At 37.2% G+C, this 25,879-nt stretch overlaps 1 protein-coding gene across 7 annotated transcripts in view; it reads right to left on the bottom strand.

The window, feature by feature from the left end:
- VCAN (versican) overlaps positions 1–25,879 on the bottom strand; it is a 111,253-nt gene that overhangs the window by 13,969 nt on the left and 71,405 nt on the right. For 6 of the 7 annotated variants that reach the window (XM_021939521.2, XM_021939527.2, XM_021939526.2 and 3 more), the window contains 4 exons: positions 23,062–23,175; positions 20,632–20,745; positions 15,157–15,315; positions 13,702–13,784 (listed from right to left, as the gene is read on the bottom strand). In XM_021939521.2, the coding sequence (XP_021795213.2) occupies positions 13,702–13,784; positions 15,157–15,315; positions 20,632–20,745; positions 23,062–23,175 (470 nt within the window). Of the gene's footprint in view, positions 1–6,035; positions 7,878–13,701; positions 13,785–15,156; positions 15,316–20,631; positions 20,746–23,061; positions 23,176–25,879 lie in introns of those variants that run through there. The other variant, XM_031666289.1, reaches the window with a different exon arrangement.

The raw sequence follows: 25,879 nt of genomic DNA, 5'->3' as shown, positions 1-25,879 counted from the left end.
TATGTGCATTTCTCACAAAAAATACAAATTTCTTAGCTAATCATTTTTAAATCTAGTCTTAACAAATATCACTTCAAGTTACTAAAGTCACCTGACTGCCCTGTATTTTGCAGCTGACACTTCCTCCTGATCTGAACAATAACCATCTCATTTTCACACTGAAATGAGATTCGGATTCCATGCCACTAAAGTGATTCTCAGGGCTCAAATTGCCCAGATTCAGGCCTCTGGTAAAAGATTTAATTGTTTTGGGTGAGAATTACATTTGGCTTGCAGCAATGACTTAAAACGAGTGTTCCTGTTGTTGCTTGGCAGAGCTGTGTTTTAATGGTGCAGGACTAAATTTTAGCTCTGTGGTTTTTACAAGAATGTCTGATACCCACAGGCATGTCACACTATTACCTCATATCTGATCATTCCATTGTGCAGATTTATCTTGGCTAGGATGCTTTGATTTTGCTTCATGTTATTGCCAAACTGACTTAGCAAAGAAAACTCCAGTTTTCTTAACAACTTTCTTTGTGTCCTTCTGAATTCTTTACAGCCTTATTTAACATTACTTACAGGGAGAGAGTATAAAAAAAAATATTCAACTTTAGCTTCAATAATGTACTTTTCTTTTCACTAAAGTTAAATGTTAAGAAGGAATCCCTTCTCAGGGAATCAATTATGGGTTATAAGAATGTAACAGATCTTCTCGCACAATATGGTATCTCAAACATATAGGAATACAGATTCTTGGAATTAGCAGGGGAAAACTCAATACCTCCCATCTGGATTTCTTTGTTCTTCACTTGGAATTATGAGCAAACATCCTAAGTGATCTATCCTGGATCAACCCTCTTCTAGGGCTGAATGTGTAAACTAAGAATTATTCCCAGAAGCCAGCATGGGTTAGGGAGATTCATTTTAACCCCTTAGGTAAAAATAAATGCTGGTCATTCCCTTGCATGTTTGTCTGTGCCTCAGGGACTCAAGTTCAGCTACATACCTCAAACTCTTGTTGCCTCCCAGGGACAAGAATTAGATCACTACTATACCTGTAAGAGAACCCTAAAATTACTTTGCATTTTCACTCTCTTCTGATGGCAGAGGAAATCGTGACATAAAAATCAAAGAGTTGCTGGGTGCAGTGTCTCATGCCTGTAATCCCAGTACTTCTCATGCCTGTAATCCCAGCATTTTGGGAGGCCGAAGCGGGTGGATCACGAGGTCAGGAGTTTGAGACTAGTCTGGCCAACATAGTGAAACCCCATCTCTACTAAAAATACAAAAAATTAGCTGGGCATGGTGGCGGGCGCCTGTAATCCCAGCTACTCAGGAGGCTGAGGCAGGAGAATCACTTGAACCTGGATGGCGGGGGTTGCAGTGAGCCAAGATCGTACCATTGCACTCCAGCCTGGAGGATCAGGCAAGACTCCGTCTCAAAACAAACAACAAAAAAAAGCAAATAGTTGATGTAGAGGAAAGCCATCTCAGATGTACATTTTTCTTGCATTTTATTAAGAGATAATGATTTTATATCTAGTATATAACTGCTTAATGCTGGATAATATATGATAAAATTGCTTTATTTTTAGAGTCCAATTAATTAACTAGTTCTCCAGGTCTGTAATAACATGCCAAAAAGGGCAACTATTTCAATTAAGCAGGAATCAGTCACTTTTCAGCTATTGTTTTTCTTTCTTTTTCCCCCAATTGAACTCAAGCAAATCAGCTGCCAAAATAATAAAATGGTTCAAAAAACCCTGGACAAAATCTAACAGCTAATAAGTGTGATTCTCTCCACAAACTAGAGAACTCATTGTGAACCAATCCTAACAGAGGGTGAAAACTCAGAGCAGACTGAAGCTATTCATCGAAGTCTATTGAACTCTAAATGTTTCGATTATTTTGTTCCAAATAATCTGTATTTGTCAAAAATTTATTTCTGTCTCACAATAACACAAAAGAGAAGACTCATCCTGCAGGTCTTCTGCAGTGCACATGACTTCTGTCCATGCCAGCATCCTTAACCGTCAGACAGTGACCTCAATTCTACATGTCTCAGAGTGATTTGACTATTTTTCTCACTCAGAATGATTGGAGAGTTATTTCTCTCCTTCCCAGTTCTTTGCAAGTCTCCAACTTAATTCAATCAATATACCAAGGAAAAAAAGATGATGGTGGGTGGAGAGAGGTCTCTGCTTTTGAAAGTTACCAACAATCTACCAAATTCAGATGGGGTTTACATCTGTTCAAGGAGAATTTCTAATTACACAGTGTCTAGGAAGTCCCAATTGTCATTCAGAGATATCTTTTATCTTTTAAAATACGTACCAGGTAGCCATGATCGATGACCTAAAATCTCAGCAGATAACTAGCATCACAAGCATGAACAAAACAAACTGATGATGCAAATGTAATGTACACTAATAGACCTTTTCCTTATGCAGTGATGGATAACTGCCTTTTTGCAAAGGTTAAAAAAAATCAGTTTTTCAGGGCCAGGTGCAGTGGCTCACGACTATAATCCCAGCGCTATGGGAGGCCGAGGCAGGTGGATCACCTGAGGTCAGGAGTTCGAGACTAGCCTGGCCAACATGGTGAAACCCCGTCTCTACTAAATATACAAAAAATTAGCCAGGTGTCATGGCGGGCACCTGTAATTCCAGCTACTGGAGAGGCTGAGGCAGGAGAATCACTTGAACCCGGGAGGCGGAGATTGCAGTGAGCAAAGATCACACCATTGCAGTCCAGCCTGGGCAACAAGAGTGAGACACCATCTCAAAACAAAACAAAACAAAACAAAACAAAAGCAGTTTTTCAGAAATAGATAAGACTTAGAAATAAATCAGGAGTTTTTTTTCCTTCTTTGTGTTAAAAAAATGAGTTTTCTTGGGTTCATCTTTAGCACTACTTTCAGTTGAAGAAAGGAAACCAGACCATCCAGTATCAGTCACTGCTGTCACAGTCAAGTCCCAGCTGGCCCTTGCACATCACACAGAGAAGCAAATTCATCTATGAGCAAAAGACTAAGAAGTTTTAAGAGCAATTGTTCTTATCACAACCTAATCAATAACTAGCGCTTCTTTATAATACTCAACCCATTTCAAGTTCTTTTCACTGAGGTTTCACAATTCCTTAACTTGGTCAAATAACCACAAAAAATAATCAATGAACACTGGTTCTACAGAAGAGTCAGAGTCTTTGTTTAGAATCTTTCTATTTCTTTTCCTCTCTACTGGCTCCTAAATCGTACAATATAAATAAAAAGAGACAGAATTTTCATAGACACTAGACAAAATTAAAGTCCTTATTTTTGTGAGTCATAAATTTGAGACTCACACACACACACACACACACACACACACCCCTACACATACAGTACTTCTTGGCATTAAAGAAGTGCCTAAGACCTAAGACTTGGTAATGCTTCTATTAACACACATCTGTGTAGCAGATAATTTCCTGCCATAAATACAGTAGAGAACAACCAAAATGGTCAGCAGAGTAGACAGCAACCTACTTCTTGCAATGGGAAAACTGAGCTGTCCAATAGGCAGACTTGAGAGCTCACCGAGAGTTTTTACACACTAGCCAGTCATTGGGTACAGTTCAAATTTGTGCCTGAGTAAAAAGTACAAATGTTTTCATACTGCAGACCTTCAGGATCTCATGTATAACTGAAACTGCAAATCTTGACTCTGTAACTGCCAAGGGCCTACTTTCCAACTCTCTATCTATCCATATATTATCTACAATTTTTCAGCTTAGATGCAGTCACTTTTTGTTTTTTAAAATTCGCCATAGTTTAGATTACCTTGAATGACCAACTAAAGATGATGTTGTACAGATTTTATGGGTTTTGCTAAGCACACCCCTTTGGGAAAAACCATTCTTGACATGTGTCTAGTCAAGCCATTCACAATATATTATTTTAATTGTCAGGAGAACTTACTGAACTTCAAATTATGATTTGGAAGTTCTTCTCTTGAACGGTTCAGTCACTGCTCTTCACTTACTCTCTTTTCCTCCAAACAGTGCTAATTTAGTTCACAGTAAAAAAAACCAAAAAATTCATTTATAAAAACCCTGCAAAAGCCCTCTCGGTTCACCTCCCAAGGAAACTGGCCAAGGAAAACTTTCTCGAGGGTTCTACTATTGTGTATAAAGTGAAAACACTGGACAGATAAGTCCTAATATATGCCTTAGTTGCTAGGATTTTACTAAGCACTACATGTGTTAGTTTCATGCTGCGTTTGAAAAATCCTCTCATTTCACATTTAACTTTCAGGATCACAGTATCATGCAATTTATACTAGAATTTAGAAACTACTCAAAGCTACAGGAACTTGATTTACAGATAGTATTATTCCTGTGTGTATCTGGGTGGAGTTCTGCGAATGCGGTTTGAAACACAAAATACAATACGACCACTAGGTGGTGATATGTATCTATTCTTACATTATGAATTAACAGCTACACCACTTAACAAAAGAGAACTTAGAATATGTCCCCCCAAATCGTGATTATGTACTCCATGTAGCAAAAAAAAAAAAAAAAAGAAAAGAAAAAGGAAAAAAAAATTAAAAGATTGTCTGGGATATGTTCTTTCAGTTTGGTGAGTGAAAACACAAAGAGAACACTTTGCAAGCAGACAGACCTCAGTGAACCAGTATTTACCAACCTGACTGCATTCTATTCTGTTGAAGTCCATTCTATCTATAATCTGGATTTTCTTTCTGACTAAAATGTTCACCTACAGCAGTTGATTCTTTTCCATTCTGTCTTTTAAAATTATCAGGTGATTTACATCAATGGTGAAATTGCATCAGAACCAAAGCCAAATGTGTAACATCCACCTAAAATCCTTAGGACAGGTCAGATCATAGATCAACACCCAAGCACACAAATGCAATGTCTGCAGTGTGAATCACAGTTAGTTTGTTTTTCAGTAACAATTTGTCTAGATTAGCTATGAAAACGTGACACCTGCAGTAAGAGCTGACTTCTTTGTGTGCAAACTCTTTTCATCACCTGGGCCACTGCCGTACTCCCAGAGCTACAAAATTCAATCCAAACACACTGGATGCCAAGGGCAAGCAGATAACCGCCGAAGTAGGAAAGCAAATTCCAAATAGAAAACACTTTCCCAAGAGGACAGGTACCTGTTTTAAACATACGCCGATAAGAAACCATCTTTTCATTAAATAACAAACAGAATAACCACTTGGGGTTAGCACCAGCCTTTCAGAACACAGGTCAAACGGTTATCTGAAAAGAGGCTCTGAAGACTACTTATTACAGAAATCAAAACATTTGGTAACTTTAAAATGACTTTTTTATCCCTAGATGGCTGGCGTACACAATAGACATTTGTTTGCAGTCTGGAGGGGGAGTGGGCATTTAAGTTTGTCTTGTTTGTTAGGGGCAAATGACTTCCCTGCAAGGTAAAGATAAACCTTCTTCTGATCCTTGTACTTGCTTAAGGTTAGTCTAGTCTGGGTCCTTATTTATTTATATTTTAAGGGAGGTTATGGTTTTGCTGCTGTCTTTTAGTTGAACAGGGTAATTCGCTGACCGACAACTGAAAAGAAAAGAGCAGCTTTGTTTTAAAGGAGAAAGAGCCGTTTGTTTTGGTGTCACTACCCTATGCTGGCAGCCTGGAGTTGGATCCTACAAACATGAATATGCTGAAGGGAAGAAAAACTAACTTGGGGTCTCCTGATAGTTGTTAAAGTGGCAATATGCCCATTATTTTCCTAGCTGGCAAACCTCTGTGCGGGAAAGACAATCTGGCCAGCTCTTGAGAACAGCACTAATCTTGTGTAATAGTGTGAGCTCACTGCCCTACAAAGCAGTAATTATCAACGCATTTTCAGAAGGATGTGAGTTACTCGCACTGTGAGACCACTGTCAGAGAGGGGGCCTCAGGCAGAGGCCCACAGAGCAACTTGCATTTAATCCATAGAATGAATGGTGCCAGTAGGCTCCTTTACCCCAAGCTTGTTTGCACAGGTCTCCAGTCATGAAGGGCTAACGATCCAAATGTAAGGAGAGACTGCCAAAACTCATTCAACATTTTTTTTTTTTTGGCCTTTTCCATGGTTATGCGTTGCCTTAAACTAATTAGCAATTAGATTTAAATATCTGCACGTGATTTTAAGGTTGCATAGAAGACTGTTGGAAAAGCATCTGTGAGATGCTACTGCACTAAATCTCCTTTTCTTATTCTTTATAATAATCTTGTCAATTATAAAATGAATTTCCAGTAGTGAGTAAATATGGTTCTGCCAGCTGTTCAACCCACCACTTGTTGTCTGAACTGAAAGACAAGGCAGAGAGTAGGGTTGTGTTCTAGGACTACTCTATGACTCACAATATCTCATATTTAGAATCGGAAGAATCAGTTCTTGATTCCAAATTAAATTAAACTACAACACAAGTCGAAATTTTCATTAAGAACTCAGTAGTCTTTTGCAGAAAGGAATCTGAGAATTCTTCCACTCACGAGTAATGTGTTAAAGGATGAGAAATGAGCATATGTTTTCTTTGGCTTTTGGCTTAATACAATAAAGACTGTGAAGTTTAACGTAATTAAATTAATGTTGATATGCAGTGTGACTTGTTCACAGAGAAATGGTATTTGACTTAGAGCTAAAGTCACACCACAGCTGACACACATCCATCCGCAAACATTGTATAGAAAGTCTTCTAAGATTTTCAGGTAGGAAAAGGAAAATTTAAATTTTTGTTGTGGAGATTCTGTTTTGCATTGTTTTTCTGCCAAATCATGTGAAATTCTTTCAAACGAGCAGAAACCTACAAACAAGCTTAGAAAGCACCGGAATTAGTTAATACTCCATATTCTCTTTACAATGTCCAAGACATCTGGGAGAGGAAGGGGAATAGGAACGTTTGTGTTTATGAAAGGGTAATAATGATACATTGCTGCAGGAAAAGAATAATGGTTTATGGTCTGTGATTTGTTACTCCCTTTTTTCTGCCCCTTTTAAGTGTCTCTTCCTAGGTTAAGGGCTATTTCTTTATTGTTTCTATCTTTTTCAAAGTTGGCTTTTCTCACAATACTTTGCTTGACAGACTGATGTGTTTATTTATGAAAGAAGAAGGGGCCTCTGGATTTAGAGTCAAATCCACACATCTAGCTATTCTTGTGCATCAACTGGAATCAACTGGTGAAGGGGGACAAGCGGGTGTTGGAAATTGTAGGTGTTAAGTTGCCAAAGCTGAACTATGCTTACCAAAATGAAAAACAAAATGCAAAATTGAGTTATCTTCCAGAAATATTTTTAAGAAGAATTTAAGTTATGAAGATTAATTGTACAATTAATTGTACTAATTATCCTATCAATTAGGTTTTTTTTTAGTTTATATCATAACTGCCATAGCAAGATGAGTTGGTTAGAACTAGAAAATAAGATATTTATGAATCTGTGATTTAGTAATTTGTTCTAGAACTTCCTGACCACATTTGGACAAATGGAGGAGAAAGTCTCTCTGTTTTCTCCCAACTGTGGAATGGAAAGTGAAAAGAAGGAAGCTGTGACAACTTCCCAGGAAGCAGGGAAGCCAGCAGCCTCATGGGGGGTGACATTTGAGTCCTGACAACATAGAGATGACAGAAGTAAAAAAAGTGAAGGGGATGCAGAAAATGATTTTTAAAATGTTTAGGAATAAAGTCAGGGCTTTTTCTGCAGAACAAACTAAATCTTCCAAAAGCTCCTCAATATTCTAAAAATGGAATGGCAATGTCAGTTTTATTCAGTCCTCACCTCTACACATGGCCATCTAAAGTGATGGTTCCCTTTGAAGTAAGTGCATCTGATCCACTGAAGACACCAGTGTACAGTGGGGAGGGGTCAGCTTTGATGGCGCTGGGGGGAATCATTGAAGAAAGGCAAGTAAGGAGCCATGTGGAGCCCAGAGAATCCCCTCATGAGAATCTTACTCCAGAGGGTCCAAGAGAGAAGGAAGCAATATGACAGCTTTAAATGTCTGAGCTCCACAATTTGATTTTAAACCACTTGTTGGAGAGGTTTATCAGACAAGAGAGTACGATGAAGGCATGTAAGAGTTTCTGATAGCTCTTTAATTGGGCTGTCCCATAGACACTATAGTCCTTAGTTGAAAACAGTGTTGTGAAATCATTTTGCCAGGAGGTATACTGATAGATAAATATAAATGATTCCATAACGTTCCCTGCCTGTCTGGCTTCCTCTGCACTTGAATAAACAGCCTCAGATAGTGGATTTACAAATGAAGCCCTATCCCATCTTATGCAACCAAACCATTCTTAGCCAAAGCATCTATAAAAAGTAAAATGAGCTGATAACATTTGGGAGTGATATTTCCTTTTCCATGTTTCACTCCATTTTGGATATAAATAATAAGGTTTCTAAAACTCTTTTTTCTTCAGAAAGTATACCTACGGAATATGTGCCTATCTGGAAAAAAAAATCCTCCTCCAAAGTTTTGAGTAATTGTTGGTTTCTTAAAGTTTCATGGAAAACCAGCCCTGATATAACTCAAACCTGCAGGGGTGGCAGAGTTTGAAAGTTTACTTTCCATTTTTAATTCCCAAAGTTTATTGCAAAGTTGTTTCTAGGACAACCATGGACAAAATTGTCATCATTTCTAGTAAAAACACTTGTTTTCCTTTGGGTTGATACATTTATAAGATGCACTATGTTCGACTATATACTTCTATTTTTAAAGAATATCTTTTTTTTTTTTTTTTGGTCTTTTCACCATAAAACCCATCTATTATGTTTTGATGTTTTTCATACTGGTACAACTTTAAATAAAATCTTTAATTTAGGTAAACAAAAATGTCACAAAGAGATTCAGCCAAAAGACATAATGTGTTCATTTCAGGATTCAAAAGGTAGAGTTGGCTGAGCAATGTGTGTATACTGATTATCATTTGTTCATTCAAATATTTATTAAATATCTATTCTATGTCAACTACTCTGCTAGGTGCTGAAAAAACAGAGATGAAAGTTAATTCCTATCTCAGAAGGCTCAGTGTCAGCAAGTCAATTTCACAGGGGCCTAAGTTAAGATGGGAAGAGGAGAGAAAAGATGTGGGAGCACAGAAGAGGAGCTCTGAGTTATACCCAGCAAGGAAGGCTTCCTGGAAGGAGACCCTTGGCTATGCAGGGTATTTGACTATTTGTGAGATGAAATTAGGACAAGATGTGAGAATATGCTGAACACTAGGGCCAGTACAGGCAAAGCCCCCCAGGAGTGAGAACCCATGGCTTACTCCAGGAACTGAGAGTATTTTTGAGGTGCTATCACTTAGGAAGTGGCAGGCGGAATGGATTGGCTTTGTCTGCCATACTAATAATTAAAATTTGATACTGAAGGCAATGAGCAGACACTGAAGAAGTTTAAGGGAGCAAGAAGAGTTCATAGCCAGGGAAGGGAGAGGTCATTAGCACTGGAAAACAGATTTGAAGGAAAACACTCTGACTAGTCATTCATTTAACAGTTGGTTTAAGAAAGAACTTATAAGTCAGCTAATAGTATATAAGCTAGATAAGAAAAGTTTGTTTAAGTTTGCCAGCTTTAATGTATATTTAACTTGGATGGTTTAACTGAGTGTCTTTGAAGATATTACTTGGGTGACAAGCAAAGCAATTCATTAGTGAAGTTATTTGTTAGGGTTTCCAATAAAGCAGTAGGTGCATTTTGCTATAGAGAGCAATCCTCAAGTTTACAATAGTCAAGTTAAAGAGTAACTGGGTTAGGAGACAGCCAAGTGACAAAGTAAAAACTGAAATGTATTAAAAGAAAATAATCTTAATATAAATCACAAGGATAAGGCTAGACACAATTTTCTTCATGAAGTCACTTTTGTGAAATTTATTGGGCAAACACCCCAAATAAAAAAATTAATAGATTTTTAAAATATAACAGAAATAAGAATTTGGCATTTTATCAATGATAACAACATTCTATTATAGTGGCCAGTAATGTGGAATGAATCCATCAGAATCTCAAGAATAAGGGCAATTTAGATCATTTAGCCAAACAACATCATTAATTTAGTATATTAGTTGAATTAGTCTAGCTGTATAGCATAATAACATTAAATATGATACATTTATACTGCAAGTTTATTGAAAGCAAAGTTTAATTATTTCAGTAAAAAGGATCGTTGAAATTGAGACCTAATATAAACTTGTCTGTTCTTACTGGACTGTAAGGCTAAATATCAAAAGATACTTTAAGGTAAATATGAAAGGTTCTTTTTGTTTTAATACTGTTCTACCACCCAAGACGGAGAAGCTCTAATAAATCTTTCAAAGAAAAAAATGGAGGGAGAGAGGGTGTGGAAGAGGAGAGAAATCACTCCAAAACATAAACAAAGTCCTTAAAATTGCACACAGTCAAGTTAACACCATTCCACGTATAAGCAGATACCGCTCCCTGTGACCAAGACTTCACTGTTAGGGATATTTTTAAAAGCAAAAACCTTGGAGTAAACAGCGAAACAAAGCAGAAGGATTTTATTCAAAGGCCTGCACACATATGGAACCCGTTAAGGGGATGGTGACTGTAGAAAAAACTACAAAGGAGTTTAAGGGACACCTAGGCTGTGTCAGAGAGGAAAAGGATAGAGGAAAGGGTGGTTACAAAAGCAAGAAAGTGGGCAGGAGATCAGTCGAATGCGAGGGAGACAGGCTCTAGGACAGATGGTCTGTTCTGTTCCAGAATGTTCAAAGTTAAGGGACACTCCTTAGCACACTTCTATTTTACACAAAGAGTGAATTAAGAAGAAACCAAGGGTCTGTCAGAGTTTTTTTCTGGATTTACTTGTGTCATTTCTTTGATAAACTTTGCTTGTTAATACATTTCATCACGTGTCTTCTTCAAACTGAGGCCCTCGGTGCATTCTCCATAATCCTTACATTTCAAGTGAAAGTGCCAACGAATTAAGAGTAAAGTTCTTGTTTACGTTGTATAATTATCTATATTAGCTTATGTTATCTTCCTCTGGAAGTTTCAGAGGAAAATTTCAGAGGAAAATCAATATTTATTTTTTGACAAGGTGCAATGCTCACTAATTTACCACGTTTAGGACCATTCTAGACTATGGAAATGGTAACTGTTATGTTTTTCAGAGTATTTGTGTACCTACATTAAAAATTAACGGCCACAGACAAAAACTAGTTGAGTTGCCTTGCTTTGGCATAGAGGAATAATGACATATGATGAATCAAGCTCACCTGTATGGCACTTGGCAGGGAAGATAAATTTCCTAAGATATTCTACAGAACCCACATAGCTGCCAGATATAGACCAATATGAAGTCTCTTTAACCAAGCACACAGGAATAAAGGATAACACTTTATCTCAGACACCATGAAAAATAAAAAGCAGGGAAAAGAATCACTTCTTGAAAGACGTGAACTGCTAAGGGAGAGACCAGAATAAACATCTAGTAACACACATACATGCTAAGAATAAAAACACACACATCAAATCTGTGTAACCAATGACAGATTAGAAATAGACGGGACTTGGTTCAGTCAAGTCAATGTGTAGGCAAAAGAGATTTTTCATACACTCCACCTGGTCAAATGCAGCTATTCTAGGCTCAGGGCTGGAATCTACAGGAACCCAGACAATAGGTACACTTTGGGATAAGTTATGGGCTGCATCTGCAAAGCACAAGTAAGTAGTAACTAGATAGAAATGGCCAGCTGAGTCCTGGGCAAGTCAGCTTCTGTATACATGATGGGGGCTCACAAAACCCTGCACTTTTCACTGGGCTATAAATAAGAGAAATTTGTGGGAGGTAGGCGTAATAGTGGCACCCTGAAACCCAATGTATTCCATGAGAATGAAGTACACATTTAACAAGGAAAACTCATTAAATGTATACACTGTATGATATACGTTAATAAAATTATAAAAAACAGTTTATAATATATAGAAATAATCTCAATCATATGTTCACTTAGAAATTAATAAGAACAAAATTATCTTCAGTTAAAATGAATGTAATGTAAAGATTCATGCCATACCAATCGCTATTAATGGAATGGACCAGTATTATCCCCCTAAGTACAGCAAAATGAAAACATAAAGAGGCAACAATTGCAAATACACATCCAATACATCCAGCCAGGACAATTATCAATAGAAGAAACTGAGACTACTGATTCTAAGGTTGTGTTTCCTATAGTTTACTGGGAACATATTTTAAGAACAACCTACTTTTCCCTCTTTTTCTCACATCTTGCCAAAGAACCTACTTAAGAACTTCAATGACAAACAGTGAAACTGTTGATTAAACATAAACAGTGGTGACAGAGAGAGAAACTCAGGTCTTATTTTGGGTTGCTCGAAGCAAAAATTTAATAAAGGATATACTCTTTTTAAAGCCAAGAAGGTACTGGTCAGATGAAACTGTGGCTTTGGAGACAAGCCTAAGTTCAAATTCTGGCTTCATCAGTTAACATCTTTGTGATTCCAGGCAAATAGCTCAGTCTAACTGACCTTTCCTTTCTTCACCTGTCAAACAGGTGAAGGAAAACCCAATGCCTCTTGTAACAGTTATTGTGGGGAATAAACATATGCAAGGGCTTAATACAGTGGCTAACACATAGATAAAGTGAGTAGTGTGTCCATGACGGAGCAGCTTCCCTTAAGACACAGCAGAACTTCCAAAAGCAGAGATTACTTTGGCATCTGTTTTAGAATGAACCTTATATTTTGCCAAACTCATTAAATCCAAACAAGTGGCAGATAATGAATGAAATTGAAGTACCTAAGTAATTCACACACAAAAAGGCCTTTAAAATTATCTTCAATTTTTTACACTTTGTTTCTAATTTAGAATTTAATTTACACTTACTATCTAGCCCAGTGGATCCCAACTTTGCATTTCAGAATCGCCTGTGGAACACTGAGAAAATACAGCGGCTAGAGGTTTTGCTGTAATGGACCTGGGATAAGGCCTAAGCACCAGTTTTTAATTACATATTCCAGGTGATTCTAATGAACAGCCAGCACTGAGTACCACTAGTATAGCCAATCGCATTTGAACGCTTTCTAAAAAATTAGATTTATTTGAGTTTAGTAGAAGTGACTCAAAACAGCTTCACCTGTTCTAAGAACCTATTATAGCCTTCTCAAAGTTGTGGCCAGCATTTCCAAGTCACTTCTTTCTTCAAAATATAGAAAACCAGTTGAAATACGTAATTAGTCAGCAGAGATTCATAAGATCATATCAACAATCTTCTTTAAGATAAAAATAAATGCATATTTTTGCTTGGAAATGTGCCATGCCTTATAGCAGATTTCCAATGCCATTTTTAAGAGGGAACGGTATTTTTTTAAAAGGACTTTTCTACTACATTTATTCTTCTCTTCTTGCTCTGAAGCTAGAAAAAGCAAAGATAACCATCTGAAAGACAGACCCAAGGTAATTCTACTAATTGTCTGGTTTTCTGGTTTGATGGAAATCTAGTACACTCCTCTTTTAAAGAGAACCACAACCATCGAAGAGAGAACTGGATGTTGGATCAGTTAGCTTGGAACTCTTCTAACCCTTCCCTGTTTCACTGAGTGACCTTGAGCAAGTCACTTGTCTCCAGTCTAATGCACCCTCTGTAATGTGCAATCAGTGCACAGTACCAAATTTCCAGAAGGTAGAACTTGACATCATTTTCAAGGACATCTTACCAGTGTGCTGCCATCAGTCCAGCGGAAGTCATGCTCAAACATCTTGTCATTGAGGCCTATCCACTGATAATCATGGCCCACACCTAAGGTATAGGAAACCACACAGATATTGGTACTACTTTTCCATATATGGATGAAAATATATCAAAGAAAATTATTTTCAGGATGAATCATGTTTATTTAGTTGCTCATAAAAATCTCTCCTAGTCTATCTTTTGCTCTTCTGCCCAATGTGCTTTAAATGAAAAAGTTAATGTGCAAACACTGTAAAGCATTAAAGTATGACATAGACAATAATTTCCCTAGCAATTTACTATAATTAATTTTTTTTCCATCCTCAATCATGATAGAAACGTTCTATTTTTCTGTTGTTGTTGTTAAGTGATGCCATTGGCAAAAATTCAGTGGCCCAGTGAAATGTGCCAGATCTTATCCATGCTACCCTCATTTTGGAAGCCATGTGTTTTTTTTCAAAGCATTTTAATTAGTGAACACCTTGACAGTACTACAAATTTATCCTCAAAAATATTTACTTTTACCACAAGGTGAGTCACTGGCAAGGATATCACACAGTAAAGTTAAATGAACCTCTATCCAGATTACAAATTAACAAACTTCTAAAAGATAGTAGGCATCATGAGAAAATATTTAATAGAACATCAAACAATGCTTCATGAGGCTGGGAATGGTGGCTTACGCCTATAATCCCAGCACTTTGGGAAGCAGAGGTGGGAGGATTACTTGAGGCCAGTAGTTCAAGACAAGCCTGGACAATATCGTGAGACACTATCTCCTAAAAAAATGCTTTATGAGCAACAAATTTCTACATATTGCTACATGAAAACCATTTGCCCTCCTTTTTGCTGCAGTTGAAGGAGTTATTAAACAGCTCTGATATTACGTTTCATTAGCTTTCAATCTCCACCTATTCAAGTTCTTAGGATGGAGCTCACTTTCCACAGTTTAAAATATTTAGAAACTTGAATGAGAATCAATATGCCCAAAAGGTAAGATTAGGGTACTATTATTAACAATTCAATTTTAATTAGCAGGACAAAAATAACTGAAAGTAACTGTAATTTTAGACAGGCATATAAATATTCAAAATAGAGACTATGAAAGTATAACCACAGTAAGAATTCTATTGAGCCATAAGAATTGGCTGTTTTTGTAAATTTAAAAATGATCAAATAGCAATTTCTTATGATTCAACCTATAGCAAGTGTTTCAACCATTACTGCCGGCCGACTAGCCAATGCCTACATATATTATAGTTGAATGTTTCCCAAAATGGGGGACTTAGGCGAGATGATTTTAAGTAACCCACAGATGAGGGATTTGATAAGTTGTATTATGACTGAAAAAGCTACTTCTTTTCACTTGCACGCAGACAAAACTAAGAGAGTGATGAGAAAGAGTGAAGTTCCCGGAAACTCATGTCTATTTGGTACATACGATTAACAAACATTTGTTCTTCGTGAGACAGGATGCTTGTGAGATGGGCACCCTGCAGACGGCATTCCCGTTCAGCTGCATCCCATGTGCGTCGATGGGCAAAGTATTTGTAGCACTGCCCTTGGAATTTGTGCCAGCCATAGTCACACGTCTCGGTGTCTGAGAAGAAACAGGCAGGAGCTTATTAAACACACACACATCATTCAAACTTGGCACTCTGATCCAAGTGTTAATAGGATACCCAAGCCAGTATCTGTGCAATGTCCCTGAAGTAACTGATTCATAAAATTTGGTCATGATGACAAAGAAATTATTATAAAGTTAGCCCAATTGATTCGTGCGAAGTGGATGGCTGTATATCTTTGGACTGCAAAGGCAGCATCTAACAGCAACTTCCTTGATTAAAGCCAGAGAAAACTGGAAGAGGGGCCAGCCAAAATCTCTTGGGCGGCTATAGTGTTGGCTGACTTACTTGTGAAGCAACTGGGGCTAATTCCTTACCAACACAACGTTTCTAAGAGACTCATTCAAGTGATAGATAAGAATTCCGGCTAATAGGATTACGAATGCCCTATTTGCATAACAACTTCAAAGGTTCTGGAAGTAGTCCTCTCCCACTTCCCAAAGAGATATCTGAGAAGTCACAGGCTCTTGTCATAGGAAACTGACAAAGAGAAAAAAATCCGTTATGAATAGGTACCTTTTGGGATATAACTAGAGCTGTATGCCTTCTTCCTAAAAAGAAAGGTAAAATAGGTAACGCCCAATGAAAATGCATCAAGATTTTAAGTTTATTAAAAATAAAATAAACTAAATTATTTAACTCATTCCCCTATTCCACCAGGTCATATACATGTGTGTGTGTGTGTGTGTGTGTGTGTGTGTGTGTGTGTGTGTGTGTGTTTCACAATAAGCACACTATAACTGATATTCCAGTGAGATGAAAATATTTTTCAAATATATCTAAATTTTACACTGGCAGTATCAGCTACACTTTCTAGGTTGCCAATTTTTACATAATTCCACAGGAAAGTAGCCTTGTTCACAGCAACTGTATTCTTCACTGGCAGTCTTCCCACAGAATCACTCATCCACAGGTGGGGTTACACTATATATTAAATCATAATCAGTAGAAATAATTTTGACTTTCACAAAATACACCCCACAATTATATTGAAGTTGTTGCATATAAAAACTAACAAAACTGCAAAGTTTATAGAATTTCAGGCACCAAGAAAACCTTCCAGGGGACCTAATAAGTATCTCCCCCCACCCAAATATGCTGATTAATAGAAGAAAACACGACTGTACTAAATTAATGTTTGCTTTATATGTTAGTTTTGGTGGCCAGATTGAAACTCGGATTGTCTCTTGACTCTCATTCCTGGTACTCCTCTTTCTATAACCGTGGGAAAGTATGAATTCTGAAAGATTTCATTTCTTTCCTGGCTTCAGTGATTAAAACCATACTCACACAACAGATGCAGCTTATCTGAGCGCAGTATTTATTTCAGTTTAGTCTATCAGGCCTGTTGTTTAGTTGCAGCCAGCTGACTAATTCTTTTGAGTAATGTGCACTGGAAGTTTTGCGTTTATTAAAGTGTTGTTTGGAGATCACCAAGTCTCATAGGAAAGGACTCAAGACACAACTAGATGGTTTGGTATAAAAGTAGCACTCAGTGCCTCAAAATGAAGCAAATTTTGGCTACTTGGATGTAGTGTTTTCACTTTGGGGAAGTTCATTTGTAAGAATTTAGAGGTAAGGTGAGAGGCGTAGGAAGAACACAGCTCTTCCTATATGAGGGTATTAGTTTACAGAGGAGGAGAATCAAACATTTTTTTAGAACATTCTTATGCCAATGTAAATAATGTGATTTGTAATGGCATATAACTTTCCTTAACCATGGACATTATCATTTAACTTAAGATACACCATGTACAATTCTGGAGGATCTTAACCTCTTGAATAATACATCAGAAAAAACTTTTTTACATACCCTTTCTTATCTGCTATTACCCCAGTTGGTTTTAGTTTGGTTTCCCCTTTTTTGTCTTTTGTGTGTATATGTGTGTGTGATGAAGTCTTGCTTTGTCACCCAGGCTGGGGTGCAGTGGCATGATCTTGGCTCACTGCAACCTCCACCTCCCGGGTTCAAGCGAGTCTCCTGCCTCAGCCTCCCTAGAAGCTGGGACTACAGGCATGCACCACCATGCCTGGCTAATTTTTGTATTTTTTGGTGGAGACGGTGTTTCCCATGTTGCCCAGGCTGGTCTTGAACACCTGACCTCAGGTGATCCACCTGCCTTGGCCTCCCAGAGTGCTGGGATTACAGGCGTGAGCTATCGCACCCAGCCCTTTTTGTCTTCTAAATAGTTTATCATTAAGTATTTTTCCTCCTAAACAAGAAAACCCAGATGATCACAAAATGTAGATGAGTGACGACGTCACTACTAACAATGCCAGTCTCAGTTAGCAGATGCATACGTTCCTATCAGAACACAGGTCCAATAAACAGAGGCAGAGTTTCTGTTAAAACCAAACTGGGAGAATGTATTTATTTGTACTATCTAAATCATAGCTTCCCAATGATTATAAATATATCTAGTTTTTGTGTAAAAAAAAATAAAGCCAACTATCCACATTGATTCACTTACATATTTTTTCTTTTTTTTTTTTTTGAGATGGAGTCTCGCTCTTGTCACCCAGGCTGGAGTGTGGTGGCATGACCTCTGCTCACTGCAACCTCTGCCTCCCAGGTTCAAGCTATTCTCCTGCCTCTGCTTCCTGATTAGCTGAGATTACAGGTGCTCACCACCACACCCGGCTAATTTTTGTACTTTTAGTAGAGATGGGGTTTCGCCATGTTGGCCAGGCTGGTCTCGAACTTCCGACCTCAGGTGATCCACCTGCCTTGGCCTCCCAAAGTGCTGAGATTACAGACGTGAGCCACCATGCCTGGCCACTTAAATTGTATTATTCATGAATTCAACAAATATGTAATGAAGGATAATGTATCAAGCTGCATCTCCCAGGATGCTATTCTGATAGGAGATATTATTCATAGAAATAGTCTATTTGTTTTCTCAACCTTACCTAAAAATTATGTGAAACTCTTTTTATTTATTAAAAGGCAACCCTTGTGGATGACATTTTCCTAAAAATCATTCAATGTATGGAAAGACATCTTATGCTTTAAAACTCCTATAGGTTTTAAAGAGGTTACAAAAAAATAGGTTGTTTCGATAGATTACAATACAAACCCAGATTGCAGTGTGCACAGCTCCTGGAACATAGAAGGTGAAACTATCACAAACAATTTCACCAAAAATGTATTCTTTTGATGCTGTACAGGTAATGTTTTCAACATCTCTGACATATAGCTGTCAAGTCCTAAGAAAGTGCCCATCCTCTATGCTTCTCACTACGCAAGCTGTATCACTGACTTTGGCCAGGGCAGTTTGTGCAGCCAGAACTGCCTCTCTACTGTTCCAATAGCCTTTTCTAGATTGTGTATCTGTAATTATTGCACCAAAATGTGTCCCCCATTTCAGAGTAACTGTGACTTGGGAAGTTACTAGTGCAGAGAACAGAAAATGTCAGCTGAAGGAACACTGACACGGTCATCACCGAACTTTGGATAGAAAATTGTTTAGACAACAAAATTGCTGTTAATGAAGAAAACATTTGTTCTTAGGCAACCTGAAAAGAGGAGAAAAAAATCTTTCAGTATCCTGGCAATAAATCACAGGAGCACAGCTGCACTGCATAAACAGACTGGGATCGATGTTGCTCAGCAAAGAATGTGCATGAAAATCAAACTTGCTTGAAAATAAAATAGAAAGTACGTGAAAGTTAGGTGGCACCAGAAATAAAATTAATTAACAATTTTTACTTTCAATATTCTTTTGAAAAGAAAGAGAAAAGGTCAACAGCACCAAAGTCCCTTCCAAAAATCTGTTACTACTCAATCCATCAGATAAACATATAAATACAGGGTTTATCTTTGAGAGTTACTGTAGAAGTGTGAAGATATTCAGAGAAACTTGGGCTGTAGAGTTAAGCCATTTAGGTTCACTTTTCCCACTGTATGATTTACTAGCTGTGTGACATTAAACACATCACTTTTTTTTCTCTGAGCCTTAATTTCTAGCCCATTTAATGCATAGAAATGCCACGCCAACCAAATGAAATGTTCCAGGATGCATTTGATAGTCTGTAAAGTATTACATTTTCTTCTCTGCCAAGAGTTATGCTAAGTCACCAGGATCAGGGACTTGTTTTGTTCGTATTTCTATCTCCAATGCCCAGAACGGTGCCTGGAAGACAGTAGGTGCCATGTTGAACAAATGATTTTTTGAATTGCTTCTTGTACTTGGAACTAACAGAAGCCAGAATCATGTTTAACATATTGCAATGTCTCAACTGTCTCAGGCTTTTGTTTTCTTCAACAAATGCCATCTTTCTAATGTTTCTACTTTAAGAAGAGGATCTTGCTTGGTCTATCTTTATATTCAAAACCTAAAACAAACAGATTCACCCTATGCAATAAAAAAAGAAAAAACCAACACCTAAAAATGTAGCCATCATCCATCCACTTGGAATGGCAATTCAATACATGCTCCTTTTGGATTTGCATTCATTGCAGTGATGTCCAGATTAACACCATGAAGCAGAATGTGGGACCAGACCAATGTGCCTGAGTGTCTAATGCATTTTCAGTTTGTCTGGTGGAATGGAAGTTTGGCACTGAACACTTTTATCAAAGCCAAACCACTGTACGAGTTTAAGTAGAGGAAATCGACATTCCAAAGCTGAGTGTGCTTAGCACGCAATCTGTTTCTTATTGATGGACCAAGAAATGCTCCCATTAACCACCCAAAATATACTCTCAGGTTGGCCATAAAATGCAAATTACAGGGATCATGAGATTCAAGCCATCGTGAACATAGGGCTTTCTTTCATTCAGAAAAAGTCAATCTTTCTTTAGTGGGAAAATTTCCTGGTGAGCAGATTCACAATATCTTCTGCTTAGCATGTGCCAAGGCAAATGTATTCTAACAACTATATCAACTCATTCTCCAGATATGATTGACTATGAAAAATAAGTCCATTGAGTCTCAAGTGCTTAGAAGGAGAAAATAAAAACAGCTAGCACTGAATTCAGTACTCCTTCATACACGAGCCACAGTAAAGTCAGTGCTTAGCTTGTCCCCAAGAAAAATACATATGACAATATTCCTTCTATTGGCTGGATGTCTTTAAATTCAGCTCAGTGTGCCTGCCTGCAATTCCAGTCTATCAGCTAAACAACCATAATCAAGTCAACACTATGACTCAGATATTTTGAACTATCCATGAATAAGGAAACCTAAGGAAATGTGAATTTCCACTGCAGGAAAGAATATGCATTGAGGCCAAAATTGCTTAAAAAACATCAACAATGTTCATCACACAAATGTTGCAATCACTCTTACCTTGTTCACAAAGTGCACCAACATAACTTGGAAGGCAGAGGCACCTGAACGTGTTAAAACCATCAACACAAGTGGCTCCATTCCGACAGGGATTAGAGTGACATTCATCAAAATCTGAAACAAAATAGTAAAAGCTCACAAAATACTTTCAAAAAGTATCAAAGAATTCCATTTAGTGTGAGGTTACAAGACAACATACAAGACAGCCAGTTAAATTTGAATTTCAGATTTTAAAAAAGTACAATTTTTTAGCATAAGTATGTCCGTGCTATATTTAAGGCAAACCTATACTATCAAGTTATTCCTTTTTTACTTGAAACTCAAATATAAGTGGCCATCCTGAATTTTTATTCCCTAAATTTAGCAACCCTAAGAAAATGTCAAAGGTATTCAGAGTAGGGTCATTGTCTCCACTGCTAATAAATGAAACAGATAAGCCCCAAAACGAATGAAGAACCAACACCCCCAGCCTTCCCACCTCCAATCATGGCTCATTCTCTGATTACCTCGCACATGGAATACTCAAAGTATCTAACTGGCCTCACCATCCCTGGGCCCTTTCCTCTCCAATATATCCATCACTCTGCTAAATGTCATCTTTTTAAAACACAGTCATGATAATTTTATTCTTTTACTTTCAAACATTCCATGGATCCCAATTGCCCAGGGCAGCAGTCTTCAAGGTGAGCTCCCTGGACCACAGCATCAGCATCACCTAAGAATGTTAAAAATCCACATTTCCAATTCTACCCCAAATCTACTGAATCATGTACTTCGAGGTGGAGACAACAATCTGTTTTACCAGCCCTCTGATGCCTGCTAAGGTCTCAGAATCACTTGACTAGAGTGTGAAGTAACACTATTTGGTATCCTGAACTCAGGACCTTCTTAGGCCGTCAGGGCTTTCTAGACCCAACCTGCTTTCTGGTACTGTCTCCCAATATGTCTCTCTCTCCCAAACCCCTAAGTAGGCATACCTGGATCCAGGCTGTCATTCAAATGCCTTCTGTAGTTTTTGGCCTCTGTGCTTTTGTTTGTTGTGTCCATATCTCCCTCCACCACCTGTCAAATCTTCCCAACTTTAAAATCTATATCAAATAAATCTTTCTACACAGATTCTAATCTTTCTACATATGATCTCCCCTGATGAAATCAGTGACTTTATTTCCATAGCATTTTGCAATTACACTAAAAATTTAATGTTTAAGAATATTTTTAAATGAATAAACAAAGCAAGTTAAATTTCTCAGTCATATAATGTATTCTTACCTAAAGAAATGGTCTTAGTAATGATGCTATTATGTAGTAATAATACCAAATATGTTTATGGTGCTTGCTGAGTGCCAGACGCTTTGTCACCCAGCCTGGAGTGCAGTAGCATGAACACGGCTCACTGCAGCCTCGACCTTCTGGCTCAATCTATCTTTCCACCTCAGCCTCCCAAGTAGCTGGGACTACAGGCATGGTTAATTTTTTTTTTTTTTTTTTTTCAGAGGTGGTGTTCTGCCATGTTGCTCAGGCTAGTCTCGAACTTCTGGGATCAAGCGATTCGCCCACCCTGCCCTCCCAAAGTGCTGGGGTCATGGGCTTGAACCACCGCCCCAGCCTCGTTGACTTTTTTTTTTTTTAAGTACTCTTTTAATATGAATGTTGGGATTGTATCTCAATATTTATGTATAATTTAAAGTGTTATTGGTGAGCTTTCTTTACTCAACCATTGTAAGCAAATCAAGCAAACCTTCATGATATCTCTAAAAGGAACATCTGGACAACATATTTCATCATTCTTTTCTCAGAAGTGAGGTCTATATGTAGCCAAATCAACACTGGTGCCTTCTTTTTTCTTTAAAGAGAAGGATGCCTAAATAAGAATATGTAAGGGTCAATTATATTCCTTGGAACCAAAAGAGAGGCAGGAACCAGCAACTGCACAGCTCCCTGAGGCAGAGGCACGTTGGGCTGGTTCCTGCGAGTCAGGGAAGGGTCTTTCCCATTCCAAATGACAAGAAAAACTTACCCGAAAACTAGGGACTAAGGTCTCTACCTTTTATTATTTTCCTAATTTTTAAGTCTAGCTTTCTAAAAAGATTTTTATACTGAAATTGATTTTTATTTATATGCAGATTTGGGGGATAGATGTACATTTTTGTTAATATTTATGCATATTTATATTGGTAAATTCTACCTGTAAAAACCACAAAAAGACTCAGCAGGCCTCACTGAGTCTTGGGTATGTTAACAGAATTCACTGAACATCTGTACCCATTTTCCAGCCCCTAGTTAATTACCCTCAGATTTTAACTTCATTTAACATATAATTAATCTACACATGGGTTTCTCTGAAATCTCTGATTGATTCAACAACATAAATTCTCCCCCAATATATCTTCTGTGAAAGAACTGCACCCTTTCAGTCAAGTACCATCTTACCAAGTTCACACTGGTCTCCACTGTATCCTGGCACACAGGTGCATACATAGGAAGTTTCAGTAGGATAACAGGTGCCTCCGTTAAGGCACGGGTTCATTTTGCAACGATCAGGTCCTACCATATTCAGGAAAGTAAGAAAAGCAATTAGGCCCATCTCTAATGTTTCAGTGTATTTTAGCATAAAATGCCCCATATTGCTACCATATTATAGGCTTTACCATAGCAATTTAGAGTTACTACATATAAAAATTAACATTAACTTTACTCTCTGGAGTGTTTCTTGGCATTATAACTAATTGTTACAAATTGCATCTATTCATTTCTGGGATTCAATCATGATTACTCTTAAATGATATTTTTTGTACTGTATCTGGCAACTAATATATTCTACTGCAGATTTAGTTGGCATGATAATGGCAATTGATTTTAGTCAAAAATGATTACACATATGTGCACAGTGAATGGAAAATGTATTCTTTTAAATGGGGTTAGTTCATGTGAAATGGCTGGATACACAGAACATGCATTCTTTTTAGCAGGTTGGCTTGTTATCATCATTTGAATTATTATTGCCTTTTACCACTTAATGCTCAGAAACTGTTTTTCTTCGAAAGTGTGCACTGAAGTCTCTTCTGCTACATTAATATGCTTTTTCCAAAAACACGTTCCAAATGTACTCCTTTAAACTATACTTGAAGAAAAGCAACACATGGATTAAACTCTACTGTAGAAAAACAAACCCAAATACAAAAACCTCACCTAAAATGAAACACCAAGTTTTTATTATAATTTTCTTATTAAAATACAAATAAAACTGACACTCCTGGGAGATAAATATGAAGGTTGAAGACATAAATTTATGAGGACAAACAGTTTAAATATATTTTCTAAGTGCAAATACTTTTATACCACTTGAAGCATATATTTTACGCTGCAGTATTGCTTGGGTAAGTGTATTTTCATTGAGTTTATACTTATTCTTTGTATATTGTTTCAGAACTGCTTACATTTCCAAATGTTCAAAGATCCAAATGAGAGTTGAAAGTTTTACAAAATAATTGAAATAAACTAGATTATCTATGGAATACACCCATATTTTCAAGAATCTTAAGTCCTGAAACCCTGAAATAATTACACGTAAAAGAAGAAAGATGTCTAACTTCTTATGAAACATTAGCTTAAAGAATATTAGGATAAACAAGGTACTGCTATAAAAGATAACTGAGGCTTCCCCACACCAGAAAGTCAAACTCAAATTCTGACTGTTAAGTAAATTCTGGATGAATATAAACCTGGATAGGAACTCATTCCCACGTTTGGGATTCACATTAAAATTAGGTTAACTCAGATGAGTACATCAACTGCTCCACAAACTTCCCCGAATTTTCTAAGACACATTTTCCTGTAGTTCCAAAACTGTTTGAAACCTCCCTAACACTTTTAGTTTTCTGGATCTGAAAGTACAAGTACGCTGCCAGGACGACAAGGCTGCAGTTAACACACGCCATAGCCACATGCTGCCCTTTGTGCTGAATCCAAATGACACTATGTGAAAGTGCTTTATCAGACTGTGATGTGCCACACAAATGTGAAGAAGTACTACTACTATTCCCACCACTGACACTAGACACCATGCTGAGACTATGAGACAAGGACTGAATGAGTCTGTGAACTGGAAGTCATTCCAATTAAAAGGAAACTTCTGTTTTTATGAATGTTATTCGCCCCTAAACAGTTCATATTAACCTCTGAAAGCTGAATCTGCAAAGATAGACCAGGTAATCCCATATGAGCTGCTGTTTACTGAATGAAGCTAAAGAGACCATTTGTTTTGCAATGAAGACGCAAACTATAATTCTTGGTAAATATTGCACACTGGATAATTGGTACATATTTCTCATTCGTCAAACTTAACTCTATATGTACCTAGTTATTACCAGTTATTTTTATAGCATATTTTTAACAAACTGAAGTATATTGACCTAAATTAAAAAACGATAAATATTAGCCAAATTACTAGATTATCATTTACAGATTAAACACAGTGATAACAAAAAACCCAATGTCAACTACCTTTGATCAATTTTCCTCAAAATATTTCAAGCCATTTATTAAACATTGTACTTTCTGACTATTTTACTCTTTCTGAAGCACATCAAAATAAAGCATTGGTGGCACAAAAGGTAACATTGATATGATCAGAAGAATAATTTTAATGGTAGTCATGGCATAAAACATATTAATTAAAATAAAACATATATTTTCAACCAAGACAGACATTAAAGTACGGATTTTTTTTCTCTTTTTCCAGGTAGCAGCTAGCTGGTGATGTCTATTTGTGGATTCCACTAACATTGTTAATTTAAATAATAACATTCTGGGAAAACACCATTAGAACTGATTTTTTAACATTCTCAGGCTAGATTAAGACGAAAATAAATTCTACAAAGTAAATATTCCAAGATTCCTGGTTCCTATATTATTTAATATCAATTGTTTATTTTTATACTATACTGAAACCAGCAAAGAGCAGTGAAAGGACTATGGACTTTAGAGTAGAGCTAAGCTGGGTTCAAATCCTACCTTTACCACAAGGTGGCTGTGCCACCTTGGGCAAGTTACTGAACCTCTCTGAATCTTCACCTCTTACCCTTTCACATAGGGCTTATATAGCCTTTTTGTGACAATCAGAAGAGATGGCTTACATGAATCAGTATCAAATTCATGCTTTCCATACATTCAGTAAATAAACAGAAAACTTCTCTCAATAGGCAATATGTTTATATAATAAATGACTACTCACTACTGGTAGGCACTG

This window comes from Papio anubis, chromosome 5, assembly GCF_008728515.1.
Source record: "Papio anubis isolate 15944 chromosome 5, Panubis1.0, whole genome shotgun sequence".
NCBI lineage: Eukaryota > Metazoa > Chordata > Mammalia > Primates > Cercopithecidae > Papio > Papio anubis.
Note: the sequence above shows the minus strand (reverse complement) of the source record. Positions and strands in the feature narration are given on the sequence as shown.